General features: G+C 49.3%; 1 protein-coding gene across 4 annotated transcripts; it reads right to left on the reverse strand.

The window, feature by feature from the left end:
* Positions 1-94: 94 nt before the first annotated feature.
* HPDL (4-hydroxyphenylpyruvate dioxygenase like) lies at positions 95-27,019 on the reverse strand. 4 transcript variants are annotated; one of them, XM_032958155.2, is made up of 11 exons: positions 26,934-27,019; positions 16,067-16,209; positions 15,605-15,683; positions 14,826-14,933; positions 14,005-14,104; positions 8,831-8,967; positions 8,407-8,528; positions 6,866-7,005; positions 6,575-6,726; positions 1,147-1,271; positions 95-1,044 (listed from the first exon to the last, which is right to left on the reverse strand). In XM_032958155.2, the coding sequence occupies exons 2-11, from the start codon at positions 16,198-16,200 to the stop codon at positions 861-863; spliced, it is 1,281 nt and encodes a 426-aa protein (XP_032814046.1). In that variant the 5' UTR covers positions 16,201-16,209; positions 26,934-27,019; the 3' UTR covers positions 95-860. The 4 variants fall into 4 exon arrangements, with proteins under 4 accessions (XP_032814046.1, XP_075924553.1, XP_032814045.2 ...); XM_076068438.1 differs by lacking the exon at positions 26,934-27,019 and adding an exon at positions 25,069-25,140; XM_032958154.2 differs by lacking the exon at positions 26,934-27,019 and adding an exon at positions 23,896-24,136.
* Between the last annotated feature and the right edge of the window lie 47 nt (positions 27,020-27,066).

The following is a 27,066-nucleotide window of genomic DNA, read 5'->3' on the forward strand; positions in this document are numbered from 1 at the left end:
AGGCTAGTTGCACCATCATCTGTATCCATGCGTTAACACATGCACAAGACACCTACACATATACAAACCTTAATCCAACACTGAGTAGCGAGTGTTGCAAGGCCTGGCTGAAGATTTATTAGAAAATAAATTGTATCACAAATTGAGTGGGCTCAAAGGGGCCCAAACATCAAGCTGCCAGGAACAAACAGCACTCTCACGAGTTGTAACACGTTTCTTGAACAGAGCATGGTTATGATTGTAAGGGTTTGGCAAACAGGATGATGGCGAGAGGAATTCCCAAAGTGGAGCAGCTTGAGGAAAACGCAGACAGACGTGAACTGCAGTGTGGTGTGTGTGCGCGAGTGGATGAGAGCGTGGGTCAAATGAATATGAACCATGCCACGAGGGAAACAAAGGTGGCCGGGTATGGTGTTGGACACCTATAGCCCCCGCCATCCCCTCGTTGGCCTTCATAGGTACTCGCTAACAGCACTTTCCCTAAAAGTCTGCTCAGGCCATTGCTTCCAAATTACGCTTCTTGAGCAGCAGCCGTGGCCTCCAGCTAAGCCGAGGGAAATCATAAGCGAGGCCGGTGCCGGGCTCCCCGCAGCTTAACTGATCGTACGCGCCGCAGACACGGAGACGCTGTACCAGCAATGCGAGTGGCTGGGCGGTCGCCGCCGTTAGATTCCTGAATACGAAAATATAGATACCCACTCCCACCACTACTAACAAACATTAACCGCTCCCCCCCCCACCCCCCACGACCGTAACAAACTTTACCGTTCACCCGACCCACTCTACCCTCACAAACATTCCGTGCCCTAAACCAAAACTTAATTATGAACCCCAATATCGGCTGGGAACACCAGCATGCGTTAAGCCGTGGTTGATGACGAGGCTGCAACCGACGATGTTGACAAGGTGCGGGAGAGCTCCACCGACCGCCACAGCGCGCGGATGTTCCCCTCGCCGAATCCGCGGTTTCCGTGGCGACTGATGAGCTCCAGAAAGCACGAGTCCGGCCCAAACAGTGGCAGACAGAATACCTGCAGCAGATACCTGTGCCCGAAGACACAGCACGGGGAGACAGGGTCAAGGTTGATCATCAGCATCATCGTCGTCGTGATCACTACCCCCGCACCACCACCACCTCATACTCACTGGGAGGACATTGTGGTGGCGGTGGTGGTGTGGTTGTTGTCGTTGTAGGGTTCAGAGGAGTCGATGAGAATGCCGTGAGATTTCAGTGGATCCATTTCCAGGCCCGAGAAGTCCACTCCACTCAGCTGCTCTCACACACACACAAAGACAAAGGTCCCCCGTATAGCCTGAACAGACTCTTTCTGGAAAGTTCTGTTAGCGAGCACTTTGAAGAGGGCAACACGGCACATGAGCAGGTGGTATGGGCAGAACCAGGCCTGGCCGCCTTTGCCTCCCCAGTTCAGGCATAGTCGATCTATGGTGGCCGTGAACGGGAATAGAATTTGGGTCGCTAGATTTATAGCACAGTGGACTAACCACTGTGCCACCTCGTGTGTGTACAGATAGTCCCCGAGTTACGATGGTCCGACTTACGATATTTCGATCTCACGATGGCGATAGCGATACGAAAAAATTGAAAAATATTTTAAATTTCGCGCGGCAGGCAAACACAGCAGCATACGAGGTACGATACTGTACGTTGGGACGCTGCCGGGATTTACGCGTCTCCCGCCTTTCTATTATATTGCAGTTCATATAGGTAGGCTAAGAATTGACCTTTTTTTACTTTACATTTTACTGTGCAATACAGTATTGTAATTAATAAATACATACAGTATATATTTTATACAGTACGGTACTGTAAATTGCTCTGTTTTGCTAAATTATCACCATTCTTTAAAACTCCTGGGTAGGCTAGGCCATCTTCGACTTACGATATTTTTTACTTACGATGGGGTCGTCGTACGCATCTCCATCGTAAGTAGAGGACTACCTGTATGTGGAAATATAGCTCACAATACAGCCTGGTCAAACCCAGGATGGATCGTAGGCAAGCCAGCCTGAATGTTTCTAACCAGCGAAGATGTTGCATAAGGGGGGTCCCAACGTTTCACAAGCATAGAGGAGGGCATGGCTGTGGCCGAGAAAACCCGAAGCTTATTGTGGAGCGACAGACCAGGTAGCTTACACACGACGTTATGTAGCAGATAAAAAGATAATGCCGCTCGACTGATTCGGAGTGAGACCTCTGCTGTCAAACCGGAGCTGGTCATGAGCACACTGCTCAGGTATGGAAACTTTTCCACTCTCCACAACTACCCCATCATCAATGGGGGAGTTGAGGGGGTGGAGTGTTTGATGATGCAAAATACCCAGGCAGGTGCTTAGCATGCTCCAGGTCAAGCAGCAGCACCTCCAACTCCTCTTCTGAGTGAGCAGCAAACACCAGATCATCAGCATACATAACATGGTTGACCAATAGGTAGCCATCCCTTGACCGTACCCGGGCATCGGTCAGCCTCCTATTATATCTGTACCAGATGGAGATTCCTCCAGTACAGCCATGGAAAGCTTCTTGCACTCCGTGCTCGAAAAATGTTAAGCAATGTAGGCACCAGAAACAATTCTCTGTTGCACCCCAAGATAAACAAGGAATGGCTTAGACTCTCGGCTACGTACCTGGGCCTGGCCACCATCATGAAGGTCATTAATCATTATGAGCCGAGAGTCAGGGGCTCCGAAAGCACGAAGAACAACCCAGAGCACAGGCCTATTGATGGTACCAAAGGCATATTCTTTGGTCTTTCGGTAAAGTCACGAATATTAATTCCTGCAGTCACGAAAGCTTTAAGTCAAGATTTGGTACCATAGGACCAGGTCAATAAAGCAGAGATGAAAGTCGTTTTGGAATTGCTTCCATATGAGCTGTCGCAGACGGACAGAGAATATGGCATCTGTGCAGGCCTGCCCTGGCCCGAAATCACATTGGGGCTCCGCAAGCCTCTCCTCAGCGTACCTGGCAAGGCGATGTTGAATAATCATTTCCAAGACCTTTCCCAGCACGCTGAGGAAGGAGATGCCCCTGTAGTTCTTACAGTCTTTGCACTCCACATTCTTAAAGAGGGGGACCACCGGGGCACCCTTCTAATCCTGCAGAACCCATCCAGTGGTCCAGACTGTTATGATGATGTCATATAAGGCAATCTGCCCACAAATGCCACCCTCCCTCAGCAGTTTGCTTGGGAGATCATCTCTGCCTGGCACTTGTCCTGGTCTCAGACTCTGGATCGCCAACTGTAATTCAGCAGATGGCACTTCAGCCAGCCACTCACAGGGGGTGACTTCTTCCAATATTTGAGGCACCGCAGCCTCAGCCGGATCATCCCCACTTTACCCCATGATGTTCTCTGGACTGAGGAATTTCCCCTCCCCCCAGACGTCACAGAAATGCTCGCCAAACCTGAAAGCTTGTTCCTGGGGGTCAGAGATGAGATCACCTTTCTTTCCCCCTAAGGATGGTGATACTTTTTTATGGCATTAAACAGTGATTTATGACCACGGGCTACTGCGGCAGATTCCATCTCCGCAGCAACCCGTGACCATCACTCATATTTGCAGCGCCACACGGCTCTCCAAACCTCCGAGCGAAAGCTGCAGTCAGCCTCATTCTCCGACATGGGAGTTGGCCTGTTGCTTTTGTCAGCCAGCCCGAATACCTCCATCAGCCAGGGTTTCTCAGGAGGTGTGGACCACGTACCCAGAGGAGCCTTTGCAGCTGCATGAGCCACAGTCCTAAACCTCCACCCTTGGCATGTTGAGCTTTTGTTCGGCCGCATAGAGGGTGCTAGGTGCAGGCGATGATTAAGTTTTTGCTTTCAACTTTCATCAGCTAGCTGAGGACCAGTCCGCTGTGGGTTTTAATGGGGTCCTAGATGGATACCCACCACCGGAGTGGAAGAATAGCAGGCGCATCTTAAAGATGACAAGTCGATGGTCAGTGGGTAGATCAACTCCACAGTAGGTCCTGGTGTCAAATACATGGGCCTGCATCATATAGTCCAGCAGATGTTCTTGCTTGGACCTGGCATGCATCCATAGTGTTTTTGTGGATGCACCGATGCCGGAACAGCGTGTTGCTAAGTACAAGCCCATGGGATGCATAGAAGTCTAGCAGCTTCCTATTGTTGTTACTGAGCTGATCTGGCCCATTCCTTCCAATCATTAGGGCTGAACGATTTGGGGAAAACATCTCATTGTGATTTTTCTGACAGATATTGCGATCTGATTTGCGATTACATTTTTTAAGTCAAGCTTCAGTTCAATATTCACTGTGTAATAGATTTAAAACACGTGATGGAGCATTACCACGTGATACCATCAACATACGAACTTCTCTATATATTCTAATGCAACATGTATAAAAATGTTTTAATTGAAATAGAACAATCAAAATAGAACAATTGTTAAGTTAAATAAAGTTATAATAATAAATAATAAAACACTTCCAATAAGAAAGTAATAGGACTTTTCAAATCACAGCCTTTGCGATTTGCTAATCGCATTGTTTCAATTTGCGATTTCGATTTGAAATCGATTCATCGTTCAGCCCTCCCAATCACTCCAGCCCAGGTACCAGTGTCATGACCTACTCAGGCATTAAAGTCACCCAACAGGATGACTATCCCGAGGGGCCATAGAAGGAATCTCACTTATCGGCCTTGCCTGCATACCTCCACTGATGTTCATCTTCGGAGGGGGCGTAAGCAACCACCACCATTCTTTACCTCCCATTGATCAGGTCAGCCCACAGTAGCCTGGGGCTTACAGCTCCCCACACCTCACCGCCACTCTCATGCCCCCTGCATTATTTTGTTCAGAAAAAGGGCCACTCCCTGTTGTTTGGCTGTCTCCTGCCCCATGTAGAGGACTGTGCTCCCCTCATGGTAAACTGGAGCCAGAACCAGTCCACTGGACGTCCCCACATATATATACACACACACTAAAAAAAAACACAAATATTCAACCATATAGCCTGAACAAACTTTTGGGGCAAGTGCTCTTAGCGAGCACCTATGAAGGCTGGCACGGCACACGAAGGGATGGGTGGCCAACACCATATCCGGCCACCTTCGTCTCCCGAGTGCCGATGTTTACACATCGCACCAGGTACTCAATTGAGGCCGAGTCGACCAAGGGGAAGCCCAGGACCAGTTCAGATAATCGTTACTGGTGTCGGCCGTGAGCGGGAATCCAACTTAGGTTGCCGGCTTTGTAGTGCAGAGCACGCAGCATGCTAACCGTTGAACTGCCACTGCGCTCACACATATACAGTAAAACCTTGGATTGCGAGTAACTTGGTCTGTGAGTGTTTTGCAAGACGAGCAAAAATTAAATAAATATTAATTTGATAAACGAGCGAGGTCTTGCAGTACGAGTAGCAAGTATATACGCTTTGTCTGCCAAGTGTCACGTGATCACAACTGATATACGAGTGCTTTGGATTACAAACACGTTTCCGGAACGAATTATGCTCGCAATCCAAGGTTTTACTGTACAGACAAAGTGGCAGTGATGTTACTGCAGCACTTGTGCTAAGCTAAACTTTAACATAAAATAAAGACAAACATCCCCCATATGGCCTCTAACAGACAGTTGTAAAGTGTGCTGTAAGTGGTATCTGTGGAATGGTGCGTATAATGTGGTGTGTATAGTGTGTTGTGTAGTAAGTGGTACGTGTGGTGTCTGTGGGATGGTGTGTGTGGTGTCTGTGGGATGGTGCGTATTGTGCGGTGTGTATAGTGTGGTGTGTAGCGAGTGGCGTGCATAAGGTTTGGTGTGTTGTGAATGGTGGCTCGTGAGCGGTTTGCCCAGTATGGTGTCTGTGGTGTGTATTGAGTGGTGTGTAGTGAACGTAACTAAACTATTTTTTTTTTATTTAAAGCTTTCGTGATTGCAGGGATTCATATTCTTGGTTCTTTTGGTAAAGTGACGTAGACGGGAAACAATACAATTATAAAACAATAAAATTATCACGACGTTTCGACTGCAACACAAGCAATCATCATCAGGTGTGAAAACCACAGCAAGAAAATTTGAATGAAGTGGCGGTTTTTTTTCTTAACGTTCTCAACACGGACAGCGATTTGGCAGTTTGTTCAGATGGACGAGTCCATCTATGTTCGGAAAAGAGGAGGAGGGGACTTTTATGTACCAGGGAAAGCCCACCGAGTTATCAGCTCATTTTCAGAGGTGACTTGGCAAACAAATGAGAGCTCAACGAAGTGGCTCATCACGTGGAAATTTACAGCGACCAAATCATCTGAACGTATGCCGATTCTAAATGTGGAGAGGAAAAACCGGAGGACGCAGAGAAAAATCCACGCGACCACGGGGAGAGAGAGAGAGAGAACACGCCGACTCCTAACGATACAGCAGGCGTCAGGGGCGGGGATCGAACCCACGACCTCCTGCGTAACAGGCGAGCATCTCGCCATCAGTGTGGTGAGAAGACGGTGTGGTGTGCTGTGGACGGTGTGCTGTGGATGTAGTGGCGAGGAGTGAACCGTGTGGTCTGGCCATGTGTGCTGTGTGGTGTGGCCGCCCGTACGTGCGAGTAGTAGGCAGGGGGCGGGCTGTAGAAGGCCACGCCGCTGTCGCTGAGCGCGCGTGCGCACCGTGCAATGTCTGCCGTGTGCAGCCCCACGTGCTGTACACCAGGGCCGCCCTGCGTCTCCAAGAACGCGTCCACCTGGTTCGGGCCTGCACACCATGCCACCCCGGTACACACCACACCACACCACACACATTACACACACCACGCCGCGGTGATGTGGCTGTCACCGTGGCTGCGTGGCCGTCGCCGTGATGGTGGTGGTGTGGCCAGGAAGCCACAGCTCACCGTGTCCAGGCAGCGACTCGCTCAACACCATCTTGAATACGCGCTCCTCCTGCGCGGCCCCAACTCCGAGGTCGATGGCCCTCAATTTCAACCCCACGCCCCCGCCGTCCAGCACAAACCCGCCTTGCTCCGTGTCCGCTCTGCACACACGCGCGCCACGGACACCACACGTACACAACATCCACACACACGCACACACGCGCGCCACGGACACCACACGTACACAACATCCACATACACATACACCACATCCACTCGCTTACCTGCCCAACTCATACACACCATGTACACTCTCATACACACCACGTTCATGCTCACTCTCTCCCACTCGCGCACTCTCACACTCAAACACTGTCACGCAACTCGCACAAGACAAAGAACCTACGTGTAGCCTAAACAGACTGTTGGGGCAAGTGCTGTTAGCGAGTACCTACGAAGGCCGGAACGGCACATGAGGGGGGAATAGCTGGCCAGCACCACACCCATCCACCTTTTATTTCTACATATCGCCGTATTTTCCCAGGGTATACCACTTTTTACAAACAAAACAAGACCCTGCGGGGTATATGGAGGTGCGGGCTATTCCAAATTTGTTTTACACGTATGACATGTCATAACTCGTTACATTTGTTCAGGGTAGGACTATCAACTATGCAACACTTACCTTTGACTAAAGAACTGCTGACTAAACCACTCGCACTAAAATTGCATATGTTATCACGTTTTAAATGAATTGTTTGTACAATTAAACGACAATGTTTGAAGTGCGTGCACTGTTTACCGGCGACGAGAGAGCTGGGGGGAGAGGTGGGGGTTGGGGGGTGGGGCAGCTGGGGGGAGCGAGAGGTGGGGGTTGGGGGGTGGGGCAGCTGGGGGGAGGGAGAGGTGGGGGTTGGGGGGTGGGGCAGCTGGGGGGAGAGAGAGGTGGGGGTTGGGGGGTGGGGCAGCTAAGGGGAGACTGAGGTGGGGGTTGGGGGGTGGGGCAGCTAAGGGGAGAGAGGTGGGGGTTGGGGGTGGGGCAGCTGGGGGGAGAGAGAGGTGGGGGGCGAGGCGACGGCCTTACCGTAGTGCCGCTATTATCTGCGCAGTGCGCAATCTACCAGTGCTAAAACTGTACTTACTTCTACCATTTATGTGTTACTTATTTATTGGATAGTCACCTCTGTTACTTATTTAATGTTTTATGTTCACTCGTTTCCAGTTAGTTTGTTTTTTTGTGCACGTTATGTTTTTAATGCTAACAATTGATAGTGTAATGTATTGCAAATGTAAACTTCGTATTAATATGATGGAATTAAGCTGCGGTAACGACATTAAATATATGAATGCATGCGGGGTATATGGAGGTGCGGGCTATCTGAAATTTGTTTTACACAAAATTCTATTTTTGCGGGGTATATGCGTCTGTGGGTTATATGCGTATGCGGGCTATATGCGGGAAAATACGGTACACATAACACGGACATACCACATACACCACACACATTCACAAATCACACAAACTCACACCGATACACACTCGCTCACACTCTGATACTCACTTGTTGATGGGCGTTCTCTGGAAGCCCAGGTGGGTGGTGTACCAGGCCATGGCATCACGCGATGACCCATGAGCACACGCCAAGGTCACGTGATCCACGTGGCTCAAGTGGTCCTCACCAGCCTGCACCAATACGTTACCAACACGTTAACAACACGCTAAAAAACACGCGAGTGTCACGTTACCAACACACGACAGACCTGTTATCAACACGATATCGACACGCTACCAACATGTTAACATGCTAGTGTCACGTTACCAACACATTACCAATACATGTCCCCACGTATCATCCCCACGTGCCCGCCCTCGCGTGTCCTCACGTCCCCCGTCCCCCCCCCCCCGTGTCCCATCCCCCATGTCCCACCCCCCGTGTCCCATCCCTCGTGTCTCCCCCGTGTGTCCCCCCTGCGTATACCCCGTACCGGTCGCTGTATGTGGGCCCACTCGGGGGTGAAGGTAAACCCGGGGAGGGTGGCCGTGGGGGAGTCTGAAGGGGGGCGCGAGAGCAGCGTGTGACGCACGCCCCCCACGCACGACGCCACCACGGCATAGCGCACATCTGCACACCACGGCACACCACAACCCAACATGACACGCCACATCTCACTCCGATTCAGCCGAGCGGCATTATCTTTTCGTCGGCTCTGTAACGCTGTGGGAGCCACATGGCCTGCCACTCTACACGAAGCTTCGGGTCTACTAAGCCACAGCAATGCCCTCCCTTCTCTGTGTTGAACTTCTTTCGAACCGTATATAACCAACCGTGCTAAAAGGGGGTGCGAGGGAAGGACAACAAATTAAACATAAAAAGCAGTTCTAAAGAAACGAGTTTTCAATTTAGATCTAAAAGTTCAGAGCTCCAGCGACTTCCTAATATCGGAAGGAAGAGCAATCCAGATGGCCACAGAAGCACATCTGAAAGTGCACGATGCAGTGACCATCTTTGTTCGACGGTTAGCCAAAAGCCACTGCGAGGGTGATGATGGTTCATGCTCCTTGACAAGATCACCAAGGTATTGTGGTTCATTTGCGGCAAGCACTGTGTGTGTAATGAGTGCAACCGTATAATGCGTTCATTCGGAAAACGGAAGCCAATGCGGCTAAGCAAGCACCGGACAGACATGGTCGGATCTAGCAGTATCCGTCATGACAAGTGCTAAATAATTGTGTACACGTTGCAGCGAAATATGCAGCCCTCTGAAAGAACATCTGCGCTGGTTTGAAACATTCCGGCTGGCCTAGCTACGATCTATCCTGGGTTTAACGAGGCTGGATTGTGTCAGGAGCTCACAGATTCTTGAAAGATCTCGACAAAGTCCCATCATCGGTGATTTCCTCTGGCAGACAATGCAGGGTTGGCTGGGATGGCTGGGTCACGTAGCCCGCATGCTCAGCCACTGCATGCCCAAGCAGCTTCTGTTTGGCCGGACAGAGGGGGCTAAACAGACACAGCATGGGCTAAAGAGATGAGCTGATGTGGTACATGAGGATGTGGAGCTGAATGGACTTATTGATGACTGGTACCAATATTGGCCTCTGTAGAGGAGGCACGCAGACGGTGGCGGAGCCAGTGGGGGGGTTGGGGTGGCAAGTGCCCCCCCAATGATCCGATCGAAATCCATAATTTCGATCAGATCATTGGGGTTTATTAGTAATAAATCGGCATTTTGTGACCCCCACTGCCACTGTGTAGCATATTATTATGTGCCAGGGACCCTATGAGATGATAGGACAATAGTCCGAGTCCATAATTGGCAATAAGTAACGGCAAAGCGGTTATAAGTGACTCACAGAATTGTGCGCAGTTGCGTATGCAGGACACGACTTCCCTGAAGACACGTTGAAGAGAAACAACAAAATAACAAAATATATATAAAACAATAAAAAATTCTCACGACGTTTCGACCATAACTCAAACGGTCATCATCATCACCTGATGATGACCGTTTGATCATCATCATCACCTGATGATGACCGTTTGAGTTATGGTCGAAACGTCGTGAGAATTTTTTATTGTTTTATATATATTTTGTTATTTTGTTGTTTCTCTTCAACGTGACTTTACCGAAAAAACTAAGAATATGAATTACTGCAGTCACGAAAGCTTTAAATCAAAATTTAAATTTCCCTGAAGACGTTCACCTTCAGCGAGCGCGATGCCGATCACACACGGTTCAAATTCGACCCTCGATCGATGGCTGTAGAAGCGCCCGGCGAGTCGTTCGCCAGAGCGTCCTCCAGCTCAGCGTCGCCATTCGCGATCTCCTGACCCTTTCTTTCTTCAACGGCGGCAGCTGATGAATCGGAAGCAGAAACGCTAGCCAACTCCCCGCCTCCAGCGCCATTGCCCCGCGGGGGTGCGCGCCGTCGATCGGGATCCCGGGACGAGACCCGCCATTTCGACGTACGATCCGAACAGTTTCAATGAGATCTGTCGTTCGTATCTGACGCAGGGCCGGTTCGTTCCACGCACCCGTTCGTCGGATGGCAGCATGTACCCGTCAAAGATGATGGGGCGAAAAAAGCGCCGCCCGCAGCCATCGTGGTTTGAGACGTACGATTGGCTCGAATACCCGTTCCACACCGAGTCGGTCTACTGCTTCCCATGCTTCCTCTTCCCGTCCCGCAATCGCTCGGACGCGTTCGTCGCGGACGAGTTCTCGGCCTGGAATAAGGTGGGCGGCCACAATTGCTGCCTTCTCCAACATCAAGGCGGCGTGCAGTCGCTGCACAACCAGGCGGTACAGAAGGCCAGAGACATGATGAACACGGAGATGCACATCATCACAGGCAAGCGTGGCCTGGAGAAGCAGACGGCCCAGGCGATCGCCGACAATCGGACACGATTGGAGGGATCAGTCGATGCGATTCGATTCCTGATGAAGCAGCGGCTGGCCTGCCGAGGCCACAATGAGCCGGACGAGTTGCTCAACCGCGGCAACTTCCTCGAGCTGCTTCAGTTCCTGTGCAAACGCGACGTCGAGCTGGCCCGCGTCGCGCTCGACAACGCCCCGCAGAACGCCACCATGACTAGTCCCGACATCCAGAAGGACATCATCCATGCCCATGCCCAGATCGTCAGAAAGCTCCTCGATGATGAACAAGCCGACGCCTTCTACTGCTTCGTGGCGAATGAGACGCGCGATGCGAGCAAGAAGGAGCAACTGGCTGTCGTTAACCGCTTCGTTGAGATCAAGACTGCCGTGCTGCGCAAGCATCTCGTCGACCTGAAGCACGTCACCGAGACGTGCGCCCCCACGCTCCGCGATTCCATTGTCGGCATGCAGACCAATCGCGGTCGCCCGATCGCCAACTACCGCGGGGGGCAGGCCTACGATGGCGCGTCCAATATGAGCGGCGAGATCAACGGTTCGCAAGCCCCGATCAAGCAGCTGAACGATGTGGCCTATTACGGGCACTGCTGGGCGCACAAGCTCCAACTCGCGCTGGTTGCAGCTTGCAAAGATGGCGTTCCCGACATCGGCCTGTTCTTCGTATTGGTGAATGACATCGTCAATGTGGCGACGAGCTCCTGCACACGCAACGACGATCTCATCAACACGCAGAAGAAGATCTTGCTGGAGTTGATCAACGAGCTGCTGGTCGAGACGGGCCATGGTCTGAACCAGGAGACGGCGTTGGTGCGCCCAGGCGACACGCGCTGGTCATCGTTCCGGCACGCGCTGCGTCGCTTGATCGACATGTTCGGCGCGAGAATGCAAGTCACCCAGCGTGTGGAGACGGACGGCAGCAAGTCGGAGCAGCGGGTAGAGGCGACGCGCCTGCTCAACGGCACGTGCACGTTCACGTTTGCGTTCATCTTGCACCTAATGGCGAAGATGCTGCTCATCACGCATGACCTGTCGCAGGCGCTGCAAACGAAGGACCAGGACATCATCAGTGCGTTGCGGTTGGTCGATGGCGTCGTCGAAGCGCTGACGGAGATGCGCGTTACCGGCTACGGCGACCTGCTCCATAAGGTGCGGCAGTTCTGTGAGACCCACAAGATCGAGGTGCCCGATATGACCGCCAACTTCGTCCGACCTGGCCGGCCTCGTCGCGATGGACACATGAACACCAATGATCATGTTTTCTGTGTCGACCTGTTCTACGCAGCGATCGACAAGATGCTGGCCGAGTTCGCCTACAGATTCAGCGCCGAGTCGATGGAGATGCTCCGCCTAGCAGCATGTATCTCGCCACGCAAGCAGTCCGCCTCGTTCAATGTCGACAAGCTCGTGGAGCTGGCCCGCAAGTTCTACATGATCGACTCTCCTGACGTCGACCTAATGCTTCTCGATGAGCAGCTGGTCCACTTCGGCAGGGAGATTGAGAAGGACGAGCAATTGAAGAATGTGGGCACGCTCCCTGAACTATCGGTCATGCTGGTGCAGACCGGCCAGGCCACGGCCGGCTACCACCTTATATACCGATTGCTGCGGCTGATACTGACGTTGTCGGTGGTGACAGCCACGGCTGAGCGCGTCTTCGGCGTCCTGAAAATCATCAAGACGCGTTTGCGCACCGCAATGGGCTCCGACTACCTCAATGACGCCATGCTGCTGTATGTCGAGAAGGAGACTGCTGCGACGGTGACGAACAATGAAATCACGTGATACTTCCAGGCCATGCGCCATCGCCGCACACGCGTCGAATAAAAAGCAAGGGACAAGTCCTTACTTACGAACAACTCTTATCACTGGAGGGGTTGCCCCCTCTACCTGAAAATTCTGGCTCCGCCTCTGCTCGTCGAGGAGGCTCATGAAGGATGCTTCTGGACAGTTGCAGGCAGTCGCCCTCAAGCAGCAATGGAGGGGCGGAGGAGCGACGCTCATAATGAGCGGTGCACCAAGCAGCTAAAATGCAGCAAATTAAGCTGAAACTAAAGTAAACTATTTTTTATCTTACCAGGTAAGGCCCGCTGGGCTAGAAAGCTCTATTTCAGAAGCAACCTGGCCACAAATGAAAGCTCAACGAAGTGGCTTATCACGTGGAAATTCATAGAAGGCAAGTAATCTAAAAGCATGTTTCTAAATGTGGAGGAAAAAAACCGGAGGAACCAGAGAAAAATCCACGTGACCAATGGTAAAACAAACAAACTCCAAATATAGAAGCATAAGGGTCGAGATCGACCCCACAACTTACTACATATATGAGGCGATGTAGTTAACATCTCGCCACCGTGTTGCGCAGTTAGCACAGTCGGGCAGCACAGCTGGTGCATCTGCCAATCATTCCAGCCAGTCAACCCACAGCACCTGGTACTCTCCCGTGACCTCCTGCCTGGCACAAGCGCCGTGTTCACGCTCAACACAATTAATTGATGAACGGCGGTTGCTGTTGTTCGGACACACGCATGCTGTGAGCGACACACGCATGCTGTGAGCGTCACACGCATGCTGCGAGCGACACACGCATGCTGCGAGCGACACACGCATGCTGCGAGCGTCACACGCATGCTGCGAGCGTCACACGCATGCTGCGAGCGACACACGCATGCTGCGAGCATCACACGCATGCTGCGAGCGACACACGCATGCTCTGAGCGACACACGCATGCTGTGAGCGACACACTCGTGCTGTGAGCGACACAAACCTGGGTGTGTGGCCGAGGCGGCGCGGGGCTGAACCAGAACCTGAACCCCGGAGTTTTCCAGGGAGCGTACGAGGGAGCATAAATCCACACCTGCACACACCTACAAAGATAAAGGCACCCCGTTTAGCCCACACATGCTGCTGGGCCAAGTACGGATAGCAGGTTGCAACTATGAAGGCTGGCATGGCACACGAGAGGTTGGTGTGGTCAGAACCGCGCCCGGTCGCCTTTCTCCCCAGCGGCGATGTTTGCACATCGCATGAGGCACTCATTGGAGGCCCGAGTAGACCTTTGGGAGGGGCTCCGACCTGGTTCAAACAATCGCCGTCAATGTTATTGGTCGTGAGCGGGAATCGAACTCTGGTTAACCAGGTTCGTAATGCAGCACTAACTGCTGCACTACCGCTTCCCACACACACACACATAGGCTGTTGTAATACACAAAGGTTGTGTGTGTGGGAGCGGTGGCGTAGTGGTTAGGGCACTGCGCTACAAACCCGAGTTTGCTTCCCACTCAGGACCAATAACGGTGCTGGAAATCTGAACCGGTCCTGTGCCACCACTAGGTTGGCTCAGCCTTAAATAAGTACCTGATGCTGTGTGTAAACATTGCCACTAGGAAGAAAAAAAATTCCCAGGTGTGGCGCTGGCCACCCACCCCCTAGTGCACCGTGCCGTCCTTCAAGGGTGCTCGCTAACTGCACTTGCCCCAACAGTCTGTTAACGCTATACTTTGTCTTTGATGATGCTGGTGGTGGTGGTGGTAGTGATGATGATAGTGATATTGGTTGTAATGATGATTGTGGTGGTGATATTCTCACCTCCAGGGCGATGTTTGACACCGAGCCGGTGACCGAGGTGAGTGGGGTGAGCGCGTCGTACAGGAGACCCTCCTCACCATCCTCGGGGTAAGCGTTTGGCACCGATTCCTGTGCCAGGATAGGTGCACACTCATGTTCAACACAAATACGTTGCTGCTGCTGCCATCAGTACTGTTATGATTCATCGTTGACTTTCTGGTGATCTGGTCGGATTTGTGTCGTATGTTAACCCTACACCACCCGACACAGGCAAAAAAATTAAATTGTCCTGTGCATAAGCATCTACGGTATGTGTGATGTGTGTGTGTACAGTGCATGTGATGTGTATGGCGTTGGTAACGTGTATACTGTGTGTGGTGCTTGTGTGTGGTGTGTGGAGCGGTGGTGCAGTGGTTAGTGCGCCCAGCGCGACAAACCCGGCAACCAGATTTCGATTGCCGCTTACAACCAACAACTGGAGAATATTTGAACTGGTCCTGGGCCTCCCCTAGGACAACTAAGCCATAAATGAGTACCTGGTGTGATGTGTAAACATCACCACTAGGGAGACAAAGGCGGCCGGGGGTAGAAGCTGGCCAGCTACCCCCCTTCGTGTGTCGTACCAGCCTTCATAGGTGCTACTTCACTAACAGCATTTGCCCCAATAGTCTATGAAGGCTATCCGGGGGATCTTTATCCTTGGCGTGTATGGTATGATGTGTGGTGTGTACGTGCTGTGGTGTGCAGCGTGTATGGTTTGGTGTGTGTGTGTGGTGTGTGTGTAGCGCGAGTTCTCTCACCTCTGAGTTGACATCGCTGATAATAAAGGCGGCATCTCCCTGCCTCAGTGCCCATTGACGGCACACTCCCATCCCAGTCCTGCAGCGCACCCACACCATGTCACACAGCGCCCACCACATCACAGAGCAAACGCACATCATGTCATAGCACGCACACTACGTCACAGAACATTCACCACGTCACAGCGCGCGCGCACACACATACCACGTGATTCCTCAACACGGTTGTTTCCCCCGATGATTTCTATTTGCTTTCCATTGCTCCACTTGATTTGTTCAGTGTGCACTCGTGCAGTTAAAGACTCCTCTCGTGGCCTCTTGAGTTTTCACCCAGAATCAACCTGACACTTGACCCCCACCACGACCCCCCCCCTCCCCCCTACTGCCCTCCCTCTCAGATCCACCACTCAAACCCTCCCCTCTCTATACCACCCCACCCCCGTCTCCCACATCCCGGCTTGCCTGGCAGCTCGTGCTCCGGTCACGTGGAAGCAGTACTTGGTCACGAGGTCCGTGGCCACGGCGCGTGCGTCTCGCGCTCGCAAGCCCAGGTGGCTAACACGTGACACGACACGGGACACCACGTTCGATATCATGATGGCAACCTGCGGGGGACAGTGGAGGTGGGGCACAGAATCAGAATATGTATTTATCCTGGAGGAATCTGATGAGCTATGAAGCTCTTTTTCACAGATATCCAGTAGGCATGGGTCAGACAGTTACAACAGTAAACAATACAAAAGAATGATAGGCATGCAAAGTATTGTACAGGAAAGGTAAGACAGTCACTAAAAATAAATGATTAAATTACATAAAGTATATAAGTACAAATTGCAAAACAGAGAGGGGGGCACCGTGACCACCAACATGGCCACAGAGCGATGACTAAAGACAAAGATTCCCCGTGTAGACTTTAGACTGTTGGGGCAAGTGCTGTAAGCGAGTAGCACCTATGAAGGCCGGTAGCCAACACCACACCCGGCCGCCTTCATCTCCCCAGTGCTGATGTGTTTACACACTGCACCAGGTGCTCATTTAAGGCTGGGTCGACCTGGGAGAGACTCAAGACCAGTTCGAATATTCACTGCTACTTGTTTTTGGTCGTGAGCAGAAATCAAATTTGGGTCGCTTGATCTGTAGCGTAGTGTGCCAAACCACTACACCGCCACTACCCACAAGCACCATGACCTCCAACAACATCATCACTGACACAATGGTGTGTGTGATCACCAACATGGCCACCACTACTACCAACATGTCCAATGATGCCATCACTGAGACCAGTGTAATCACCAAGACGGCCACCATCGCCAGCAATGTGAACTCCCACAACAGCGACCACAGTGACACCAACCTGGCCACGAATGTGGCCACGATCATGACTGTTGAGAGGGTGTTTAATTCGCGGCGTTGTAACGTCAATAATATGAATAGCCTAAGACTCCACTGAAATTTCACGGTCTGCTATCAACTCGACTGAAGGAAACAAAATACCGAACTGAATACCGCTACAGTCTGATGTGGCGTGCAGACAATTTTTTTACGATTTTTTATTTTACCAGGTAAGGCCCACAGAGCTATACAGCCCTTTTTCAGAAGCGACCTGGCCACAAATGATAGCTCATAGCAGTAGCTTATCACGTGGAAATTTATAGCAACCAAAAACTCTAAAATGCATGTTTCTAAATGAGGGGGGGGGAAATCCGGAGAACCCGGAGCAAATTCCACGCAGCCACAGGGAGAACATGCAAACTCCAAATATTCAGGTGTTGGGGCAGAATCGACCCCACGACCTTGCCAAACAGTAGGTGGAATTTACGGCTAGGACGCATCAACTGTATCGGCCTTCTTACATGGGAAACACAAAAAAATTAGTTGAATAGTTTAGTATCCATAATACAAGTTTTTTTAGGTTATATCGCGTAAATATATTTGTCGTTAAACCCACCACCACCCGACACAGCCAATTAGTAAAGTTTGTCATGTAAACAGAACGTGACAATTCGTTATTAGTACAGCACACCGGTGTGTTGGAGAGCCAAACCTCAACATTTACAATCCGAGTACGACGCTTCGCCAGTAATTACAACTGGCTTCATCAGGCGACAGCCAGATTGGTGCAGCCAAAACTACGGACAATATAGTAGTAAACCAGCTGTAGTATAGAAAACGGTAGAGTAAACGACTGTAGTCTGCCCTCCATCAAGGTGGACGGGGACTCTCTTTGCTGCAGCCCTCTCGTTGTGGCGAGCAGCAAACCTCGACCCTGGTGGTTATCGAGCTCCTCAACCACACTGCTGCTGCCCTCACACGCAGGGATAGTGGCGACTTATTACACTGGTCGACAATCTTTTACATTTTGATTTAAAGCTTTCGTGACTGCAGGGATTCATATTACTGGTTCTTTCGGTAAAGTCACGTAGAAGGGAAACAATAAAATAAAAAAATATAAAACAATAAAATTCTCACGACGTTTCGACTGCAACACAAGCAATCATCATCAGGTGTAAAAACCACAGCAAGAAAATGTTTAAAAAGTGGCAGTTATTTTTAACCGCCACGAACACAGATGGGCTCGTCCATCTGAACAAACTGTCAAATCGCTCTCAGTGGTGCTAATGTTAAAAATACCCGCGACTTTTTTCACATTTTCTTGCTGTGGTTTTCACACCTGATGATGAATGCTTGTGTTGCAGTCGAAACGTCGTGAGAATTGTATTGTTTATATTTTTATTATTTTATTGTTTCCCTTCTACGTGACTTTACCGAAAGAACCAAGAATATGAATCTTTTACATGTCTGCTTCAGAGATTAAATGTGCTGTTTATTACGGATTTTGACGTGCTGAATTCAAATGACAATTAAAACAACTGATTGGCTACTGTTCCCAAGATATTTAAGTTTTTTTTACATTTTACGTCTATGTATATTGTGTAGATAGAGTTTTACTCATAAATTGTAAACCTAGGTCTTTTCATGTGTTTCTGGTTGCTTTACATGATAACATGTCACCTGTTTGTTCATGTAACACTTAAAAAATCAGCAGAAGCGTTATATAAACAAAATGTATTATGAAACAAAAGGCAATGTATATATAACTACATATTTTAGTCCTTATATTCAGTGTCTAATCGGTGCTTCTTGGCTTGTCTCTTGCATTCATTCAATGGAGCATCTCTTGTCACTGCCCAGCAATAGTCTGCAAGCATTGATGGGCTCCATTTGCCCTGATAGCGTTTCTCCATTGTTGCAATGTCCTGGGTGAAATCGCTCGCCGTGCTCTTCGCTCACTGCTCCGCAGTTCGGTGGGAAAAAATCTAGATGAGAGTGCAAAAAATGTATCTTTAGCGACATGTTGCAAGCAAGCCTTTTGTATGCCTTGAAGAGGTTTTCCACCAACTCCGCGTAGTTGTCTGCCCTGTTGTTTCCGAGAAAATGTGTTGCCGCTAACTGGAAGGCGTTCCATGCCGTCTTTTCCTTGCCACGCAGCGGACTGTCAAATGCATCATCTCGAAGAAGTTCACGAATCTGAGGACCAACAACGACACCTTCCTTTATCTTAGCTTCACCTAACCTTGGACATTTTCCACAGAAGTACTTGAAAGCTGCTTGTGTTTTGTCCAAGGCTTTGACGAAGTTCTTCATCAGACACAGCTTGATGTGTAAGGGTGGTAACAAAATCTTCCTTGATTCAACAAGTGGTGGATGCTGAACACTTTTCCTCCCAGGCTCCAATGACTGTCGGAGTGGCCAATCTAACCTTGATGTAAGTGGGAATCTCTCGCACGACTATCCCATTCGCAGAGAAAACAGCAGCAGTACTTTGTGTATCCAATCTGCAGGCCAAGCAAGAGAGCAACAACCTTCAAATCGCCACGAAGCTGCCACTGATGTTGGTCACAGTTTATGCACCTCAAAGGTTGTTTCATGTTGTCATAGGTTTCCTTCATATGGACTGCACGACCAACTGGAAGTGACGGCAAAACATTTCCATTATGCAGTAAAACTGCTTTAAGACTCATCTTCCATGAATCAATTAACAGTCTCCACTCATCTGGATCATGAACAATGTTGAGGTCTGCCATCAAACCATCACTGTTGTTGCAGGCTACAAGATCAACTTCCATGAAGAAGAATGGGACAAGATTCTTTGATGGTTGCGCAACATGGAAACCCTAACATCACCTGCCAGGAGATGCCACTGCTGCAGTCTGGAGCCCAACAGCTCTGCTGCCTTACTCTTGGGTAGTTCCAAATCCCTGACATGGTCTTTCCGTTCACCTTGTGTTATGAGGTGTGCATATTATTTGGGTCTTTCGGTAAAGTCACGTAGATGGGTTCAAAGAAAATAACAAAAAACGACACGTTTTGATCGCAACACAAGCGGTCGTCATCAGGAAATGATCTAATAGTTGTGTGGAACCCTTCACTGTAGAGGCGGTTAAATCACGAAAGCTTTAAGTCAAGATTTATGAGGTGTGGTTCAGAGGAGGAGGATGGGAGAAAATCTGGGTCATGTGACTTTGATGGTTCAGGACCAGAAGTTTAATCCTCTTCCTCGTCTGATTCAAGTGAGAATGATTCTGGTGCATCAGGAACCGGCAGTCCTTCTCCATGGGGTACTGAACGTATAGCTGATGGAATTTTTGGATAATGCACAGTCCACTTTTTCTTCTTTGACACACCTTTCCCAACTGGAGGTGCCATGCAGAAGTAACAATTGCTGATATGATCTTTTGGCTCTCTCCAAATCATTGGCACTGCAAAAGGCATAGATTTTATTTATCTGTTCAACCACTGGCAAAGATTTGTTGCACAAGTGTTGCAGCATATGTGTGGGGCCCATATCTTGTCCTGATCTCCAATTTTGCAGCCAAAATAAAGGTGATAGGCTTTCTTAACCATCGTGGTTATACTGTGCTTTTGTGATGCAAAAGTCACTTCACCACAAACATAGCAGAAGTTATCTGCTTTGTTCACACAAGTACGAGGAATCTCTGCTCACTTTGGCTAAACAGAAATGTGTCTAAATTTTGATTTAAAGCTTTCGTGACTGCAGTAATTCATATTCTTAGCTCTTTCGGTAAAGTCACGTTGAAGGGAAACAATAATTATATACTTTTAATTATTTTATTGTTTCCCTTCAACGTGACTTTACCGAAAGAGCTAAGAATAAGAAATGTGTCTGTTTGCAAAATCAAACACTGACAAATAAGAGAGCACGACACTGTATGATTTCTCGAGCTGCTATTGGGCAATTTGTTCGGCAGAGGGGTGTAAGGCTAATTATGATTGCATCATCCATGACTTCTAGGAATAACATGATGCAATTCATATCATGTATGATGCAATACCAGGTTCAGATTGCATCATTCATTATTTGGCTCAAAAAGCAAGCACTGTCCAAACCCAGTCATATATTTATTCATAGATCCAGTCAAAGATGTATTTGAGTAATTTCTGGTTTAAATTTATAACTCACTTATCCTCCGCCATTCCCGAGTCAAGGATCGTTTCTACTGACCCGGATAACATATCTTGAAAACTAAAGGCAATCAACAATTTGAAGCATCATTTTCATTCTCAGTGACCCAGAATTAGTAAAGTTGGACTACATTTATTTCAGAAGCATTTTAGCTGTAGATCAATGTTATTACACTCTACAAATCCTCACACCCCACTCACCCTCACAGCTACTATTACGTACAGACTGATGATTTCATGAACTGATGATTTCTACTATGGTGAAATTAAATTACGATTCACGAATTAACGGGTAGGGTTTTGCGACCAATATTATTCGTGATAAAGGAGTTGAGATTAAACATATTAAAGCACTGCAATTAAACGGTTACAATAACGCACAAATTAACAGACCACTGAATGCCAAAACTAAACGGAATAGCACAAATGTTGAAATTGATCGAGTTATTAAAACTCTTAAAATACCATACATTGCAGGAGTAACTGATAAACTAGCCGGATTGTTTTTAAAAACTAAAAATCCAAGTCAGATTTGGCATAGTATATAAAATACAAAAACTAAGCAATTAACAGAAGGTGTGTACCGGAATCATTGCTACCGTAGCCAATGTTATGTTGATCAGACAGGACTAAAAGATTAGCATGAATAAAACACGCCAAAGAAATATTAAATACTCACAAACAGTCGGGAGCTGCAGATCACGATTACCAACAAGGACATTCAAATAATGTTGATAATATTGATGTATTGTGTTAAACTATTTCATACTGGCCAAGAATAATTAGAGAATCTGTTGAAATTGATTAATAAAAAACATATTAAACAGGCTCAGTGCTGCTTGGAAGCGTAGTAAGTGTTATTTTCCAATTGCTTATGCCTCAAAAGTACAGAAAATGTCTATTATTCCCCACAAACTTTGCTTTTGTGACCAGGACAGTGATATTTTGAAATTTAACCAATTTTCAATGAGAAAACGTGGTGTGCATTTGTCATTCCTTCACAAAGTCCTGGCCACAAAAGCAAAGTTTGTGGGAAATAAGCCATTTTATATACTTTTGAGGCATAAGCAATTAGAAAATAACACTTACTACCCAGAAACAAAAATCGTGTTACATCGTGAAACAAGTAATACACCATATACTTAGTTCTTTCGGTAAAGTCACGTTGAAGGGAAACAACAAAATAATAAAATATATTGTTTTATATATTTTTATTATTTTGTTGTTTCCCTTCAACGTGACTTTACCGAAAGAACTAAGAATATATAAGTAATACACCGTTCAGTTGCATGCCTATTCAGGTTACATCATGTTCATTTAACTTGTAACTAACCCAATCGGTAACATGATACTGCATATTTCAGATTAACATAATCGATTGTAATTTACATGATTACATTTAACCATACACCCCCTCTAATCCACAATTTTATCTCAATTACAATCCATTGTAACGATAACAAAACTATAAGCAAGTACCAAAACAATCGACCCAATTGTTTGCGGTAAACGCTGGGACAGAGCGCGAGAGAGAATCAAACTTTAAGAAACGCACAGCGACTTGGGGTCCGTGATTCGTGGAACAAGAACGTTTCGTTAAGGACTTTCATTATTAGCGGCCAGCAAAACCACATTGAGTACGAGGAAGATTCACGAATCTCCCCCCCTGCCACACTCAATGGCCGAATTCATTAAGGCCCCAGATCTCAGCACTGAAGCGTCTGAGGCTTTGAGCTCGGAAACAAGAAAAATAATACACACCGGACATGGGGTCCCCATTCCTACACCTTAGACCGGTCCTAAATACCTGAACTTTCGACCAATGTTAAACGCCTGAACCTTAGACCGGTCTTAAATACCTGAACTTTGGACCAATGTTAAACACCTGAACCTTAGACCAGTCTTAAATACCTGAACTTTCGACCATTGTTAAACACCTGAACCTTAGTCATCACGTAGGTAAAGTCGCATCCCTACGTTGACTTTGCCGACAGAACCACAAGACTTGGACCGGTTTTGAAATACACGAACACACAACGACGATGACCTCGGCCAACGCCCCTCATCCACTTTCTCTGATGATGATGATGAGGCCGATGATGATGATGAGTCCGATGATGATGATAATGATGAGTCCGATGATAATGATGAGTCCGATGATGATGATGAGTCCGATGATGATGATGATGAGTCTGATGATGATGAGTCCGATGATGATGATGAGTCCGATGATGATGATGAGTCCGATGATGATGATGATGAGTCCGATGATGATGATGAGTCCGATGATGATGATGAGTCCGATGATGATGATGAGTCCGATGATGAGTCCGATGTTACCGATACGGTGCCCAGAACGTCTGCGTCGTTGCAATGCGTGATGCGAGCGAACGAACGAAAGCACGAGCGAGCGAGGATTTGGAATAAAATTAAAAATAAAGTTTGCCGTCGACGGACGACCAGAAGAAAGGCACGGCGACGAAGCCTTGATATCAACACCGGGGGACTGCGATGGGAGATTAGAAGACGCGGCTCCGCACTATTATCGCGTCTCAAACTTTGTCGTTTTGTTCAGGAGGAGAAGGGAGGAAGCAACGTGCGACGCGTTGGTTCTTTGGGTAAAGTCACGTAGAAATAGAAACTAATAAATGACATGATAGCATACAACGTTTCGATTGCAACGCTAAGCAATCATCATCATCATCATCGGGTACAAATGAAAGAGAAAAACAAACCCAGTAAACTTAGAAATAACAATGCAAATACATGCGCAAGACAGTCGGCTAACATAACAGTCAACGCCCTACCTGGTTGATTGCGTTCTTCCAAAGGCTGCTAGATTTAAGAGAGAGATAAGACACAGAACCGGAGACACATATACAGGCACATAAGCAGAGAGAGGAGCCACAGAGACACACACGCGCATGGGCACACAGAGAAACAACGCCTCTGTGTCGATGCCTTAAGTAGGTAGGTAGAGAGGTGGGGGGTAGAGGAATTAGCATGTCCATGAGAGATCCTGCAGATCTGAGCTACCCGTCGGAGGCCGTTTGACTGTGGGAAGGGCTGCGTGCAGGTGCAGCACTTGTCGTAGTTGTAAAGAGAGAGGGCGAAATGGCGTAGGAAGAGAGGGGGGCAGAGAGAGAGGGGAGGGGGGGCAGAGAGAGAGGGGAGGGGGGGCAGAGAGAGGGGGGCAGAGAGAGAGGGGGGCAGAGAAGGGGGCAGAGAGGGGGGCAGAGAGGGGGGTAGAGAGAGAGACGGGGGGGGCAGAGAGAGAGGGAAGGGGTAAGGAGAGCAGAAAAAAAAGAAATAATATTTTGTTGGGTCTTTCATTTAAAGGGGGGGGGGGGGGTTACATAAAGCAAAGCATAAAAAAACAATAATAAAAAAAACGAAATGATGAACGAAGCAAAGTGCCGACTACACCGAGCATCTTCTTGTTTCCTCTGATCGTAATAAAGGAGAGAGAGGGTAGAGAGAGGGGGTCGAGCATCTTCTTGTTTCCTCTGATCGTAATAAAGGAGAGAGACCTGGCGCAACTGCTGGAGGAGAGAGCAACAACCGAGGGGAGACAGAGAGAAGCCACACTAAATCAAACAAACTTAGTAAAATTTGGAAATGTAATGCAATGCAACACACAGAGAGTCGGTCAACACACAATTGACGCATGGCCTTTGTTTATTGCGTTCTTCAAAAGATTGCCCAATTAGAAGTTAAGTGTGAAATGTGAGAGAGAGAGACAGACACACAAAGACAGACACAAGCAGAGAGAGACAACAACGAGACACACAGAGAGAAAACAAACTTAAAACATCCCCGTAGAGGTGGTTTATTTATTACAATTTTTTTATTTATAACAAGTTAATAGTTGTTTATTTATAACAAGTTATTTATAACACGTTACTGATTTTCGGTTGACTGCAGTGGCCCCAGGACACGACGCGCGAGTTTTTAATCAGACTTGACGTCATCACGCTCACCTCCCCAGTGTCTGACGTCACCACGCCCCTCACCTCCCCAGTGTCTCTTGACGTCATCACGCCACTCGCCCCCCCAGCGTCTCTTGACGTCATCACGCCCCTCGCCTCCCCAGCATCTCTTGACGTCATCACGCCACTCGCCTCACCAGCGTTTCTTGACGTCATCACGCCACACCTCCCCAGCGTCTCTTGACGTCATCACGCTCACCTCCCCAGTCTCTCTTGACGTCATAACGCCACTCGCCTCACCAGCGGCTCTTGACGTCATCACCCCACACCTCCCCAGCGTCTCTTGACGTCATCACGCCACTCGCCTCACCAGCGGCTCTTGACGTCATCACCCCTCACCTCCCCAGTCTCCTGACGTCATCTCGCCACTCACCTCCCCAGTCTCTTGACGTCATCATGCCCCCTCACCTCCCCAGTCTCTTGACGTCATCACGCCCCTCACCTCCCCAGCGTCTCTTGACGTCATCACGCTCCTCACCTCCCCAGCGTCTCTTGACGTCATCACGCCACTCACCTCCCCAGTCTCTTGACGTCATCACGCCCCCTCGCCTCCTCAGTATCTTGACGTCATCACGCCCCCTCACCTCCCCAGCGTCTCTCGACGTCATCACGCCCCCTCACCTCCCATCGCTTGACGTCATCACGCCCCTCACCTCCCCAGCGTCTCTCGACGTCATCACGCCCCTCACCTCCCATTTCTGGACGTCATCACGCCACACCTCCCCAGCGTCTCTTGACGTCATCACCTCTCACCTCCCCAGCGTCTGACGTCATCACACCCCCTCACCTCCCCAGCGTCTGACGTCATCACGCCCCCTCACCTCCCCAGCGTCTCTTAACGTCATCACACCCCTCACCTCCCCAGCGTCTCTTGACGTCATCACACCCCTCACCTCCCCAGCGTCTCTTGACGTCATCACGCCCCTCACCTCCCCAAGCCTCTCTTGACGTCATTACAGCCCTCACCTTCCCAGTCTCTTGACCTCATCACGCCTCACATCCCCAGCGTCTGACGTCATCACGCCCGTCACTCTACATGCTGCACCCCTCCCCAATAACCATTAGTGGATGACGTCACTCGACATAGGGGCAACCCCCCCCCCCTCATTAATAATCATGAGCTGAACAATTTTTCAAATCAATATTTCAGATTTACCGCAATATACACCCGTCCTTGGACGCGCAAAAAAAATCGAGTTTGAAGAAAGTAACTAAAAGCGCGCGATGCAGTGACCGACAATGTAAATCCGTCTTATTGCCATGTGGATTACTCACCGGGGATTACTCACCGGGGATTACTCACCGGAGATTACTCACCAGGGATTACTCACCACTGCAGAAATCGTCGCTCCCCCCTGCAGACCAAACGAGACCGCTCACCTGGTCCCCCGACTTATCCTCGCCTGGTCACGCAACGTTGAACTTCAACGATCCTCAACTCGAACACCATTCGATCGGACCGCTTGTGTTGCGACCGAAAAGTCGTGTTTCCTTTATTATTATTATTATTTTTCTAGCTACGTGACTTTACCGAAAGAATCAGAGCGTATCGAACACCATTCATTCGCATCGCTCTTCCCACTCTGCCCTCCACCACTACCACCCCCCACCCCTTGCCCCCCACCCCCCAGTGCCCCTCCAACCACCCCCACCCCAATTGCCCCCCACCCCAATTGCCCCCCACCCCAATTGCCCCCCACCCCCCCCATTGCCCTCCCCACCCATTGCACCCCCCCATTGCCTCCCCCCACCCACCCATTGCCCCACCCACCCATTGCCCCCCCTCCACCCACCCATTGCCCCCCCCACCCCAGTGCCCCCCCACCCCAGTGCCCCCCACCTCCTGACCCGATCACCTTCGTCAACACGTGCGCGCCGCCGCGTTCAAAAACGATGCTGGGTCGGTGAGAGACCGGCTACGGGTGGCGACGAGGAAGGGGTGGGGGGAGGAGCGCGATTTTAAATGACAGGCGCGACCACGTGCGTTTG

This window comes from Petromyzon marinus, chromosome 21 (genome assembly GCF_048934315.1).
Source record: "Petromyzon marinus isolate PM22_M1 ecotype Great Lakes invasive population chromosome 21, UKy_Petmar_22M1.pri1.0, whole genome shotgun sequence".
NCBI lineage: Eukaryota > Metazoa > Chordata > Hyperoartia > Petromyzontiformes > Petromyzontidae > Petromyzon > Petromyzon marinus.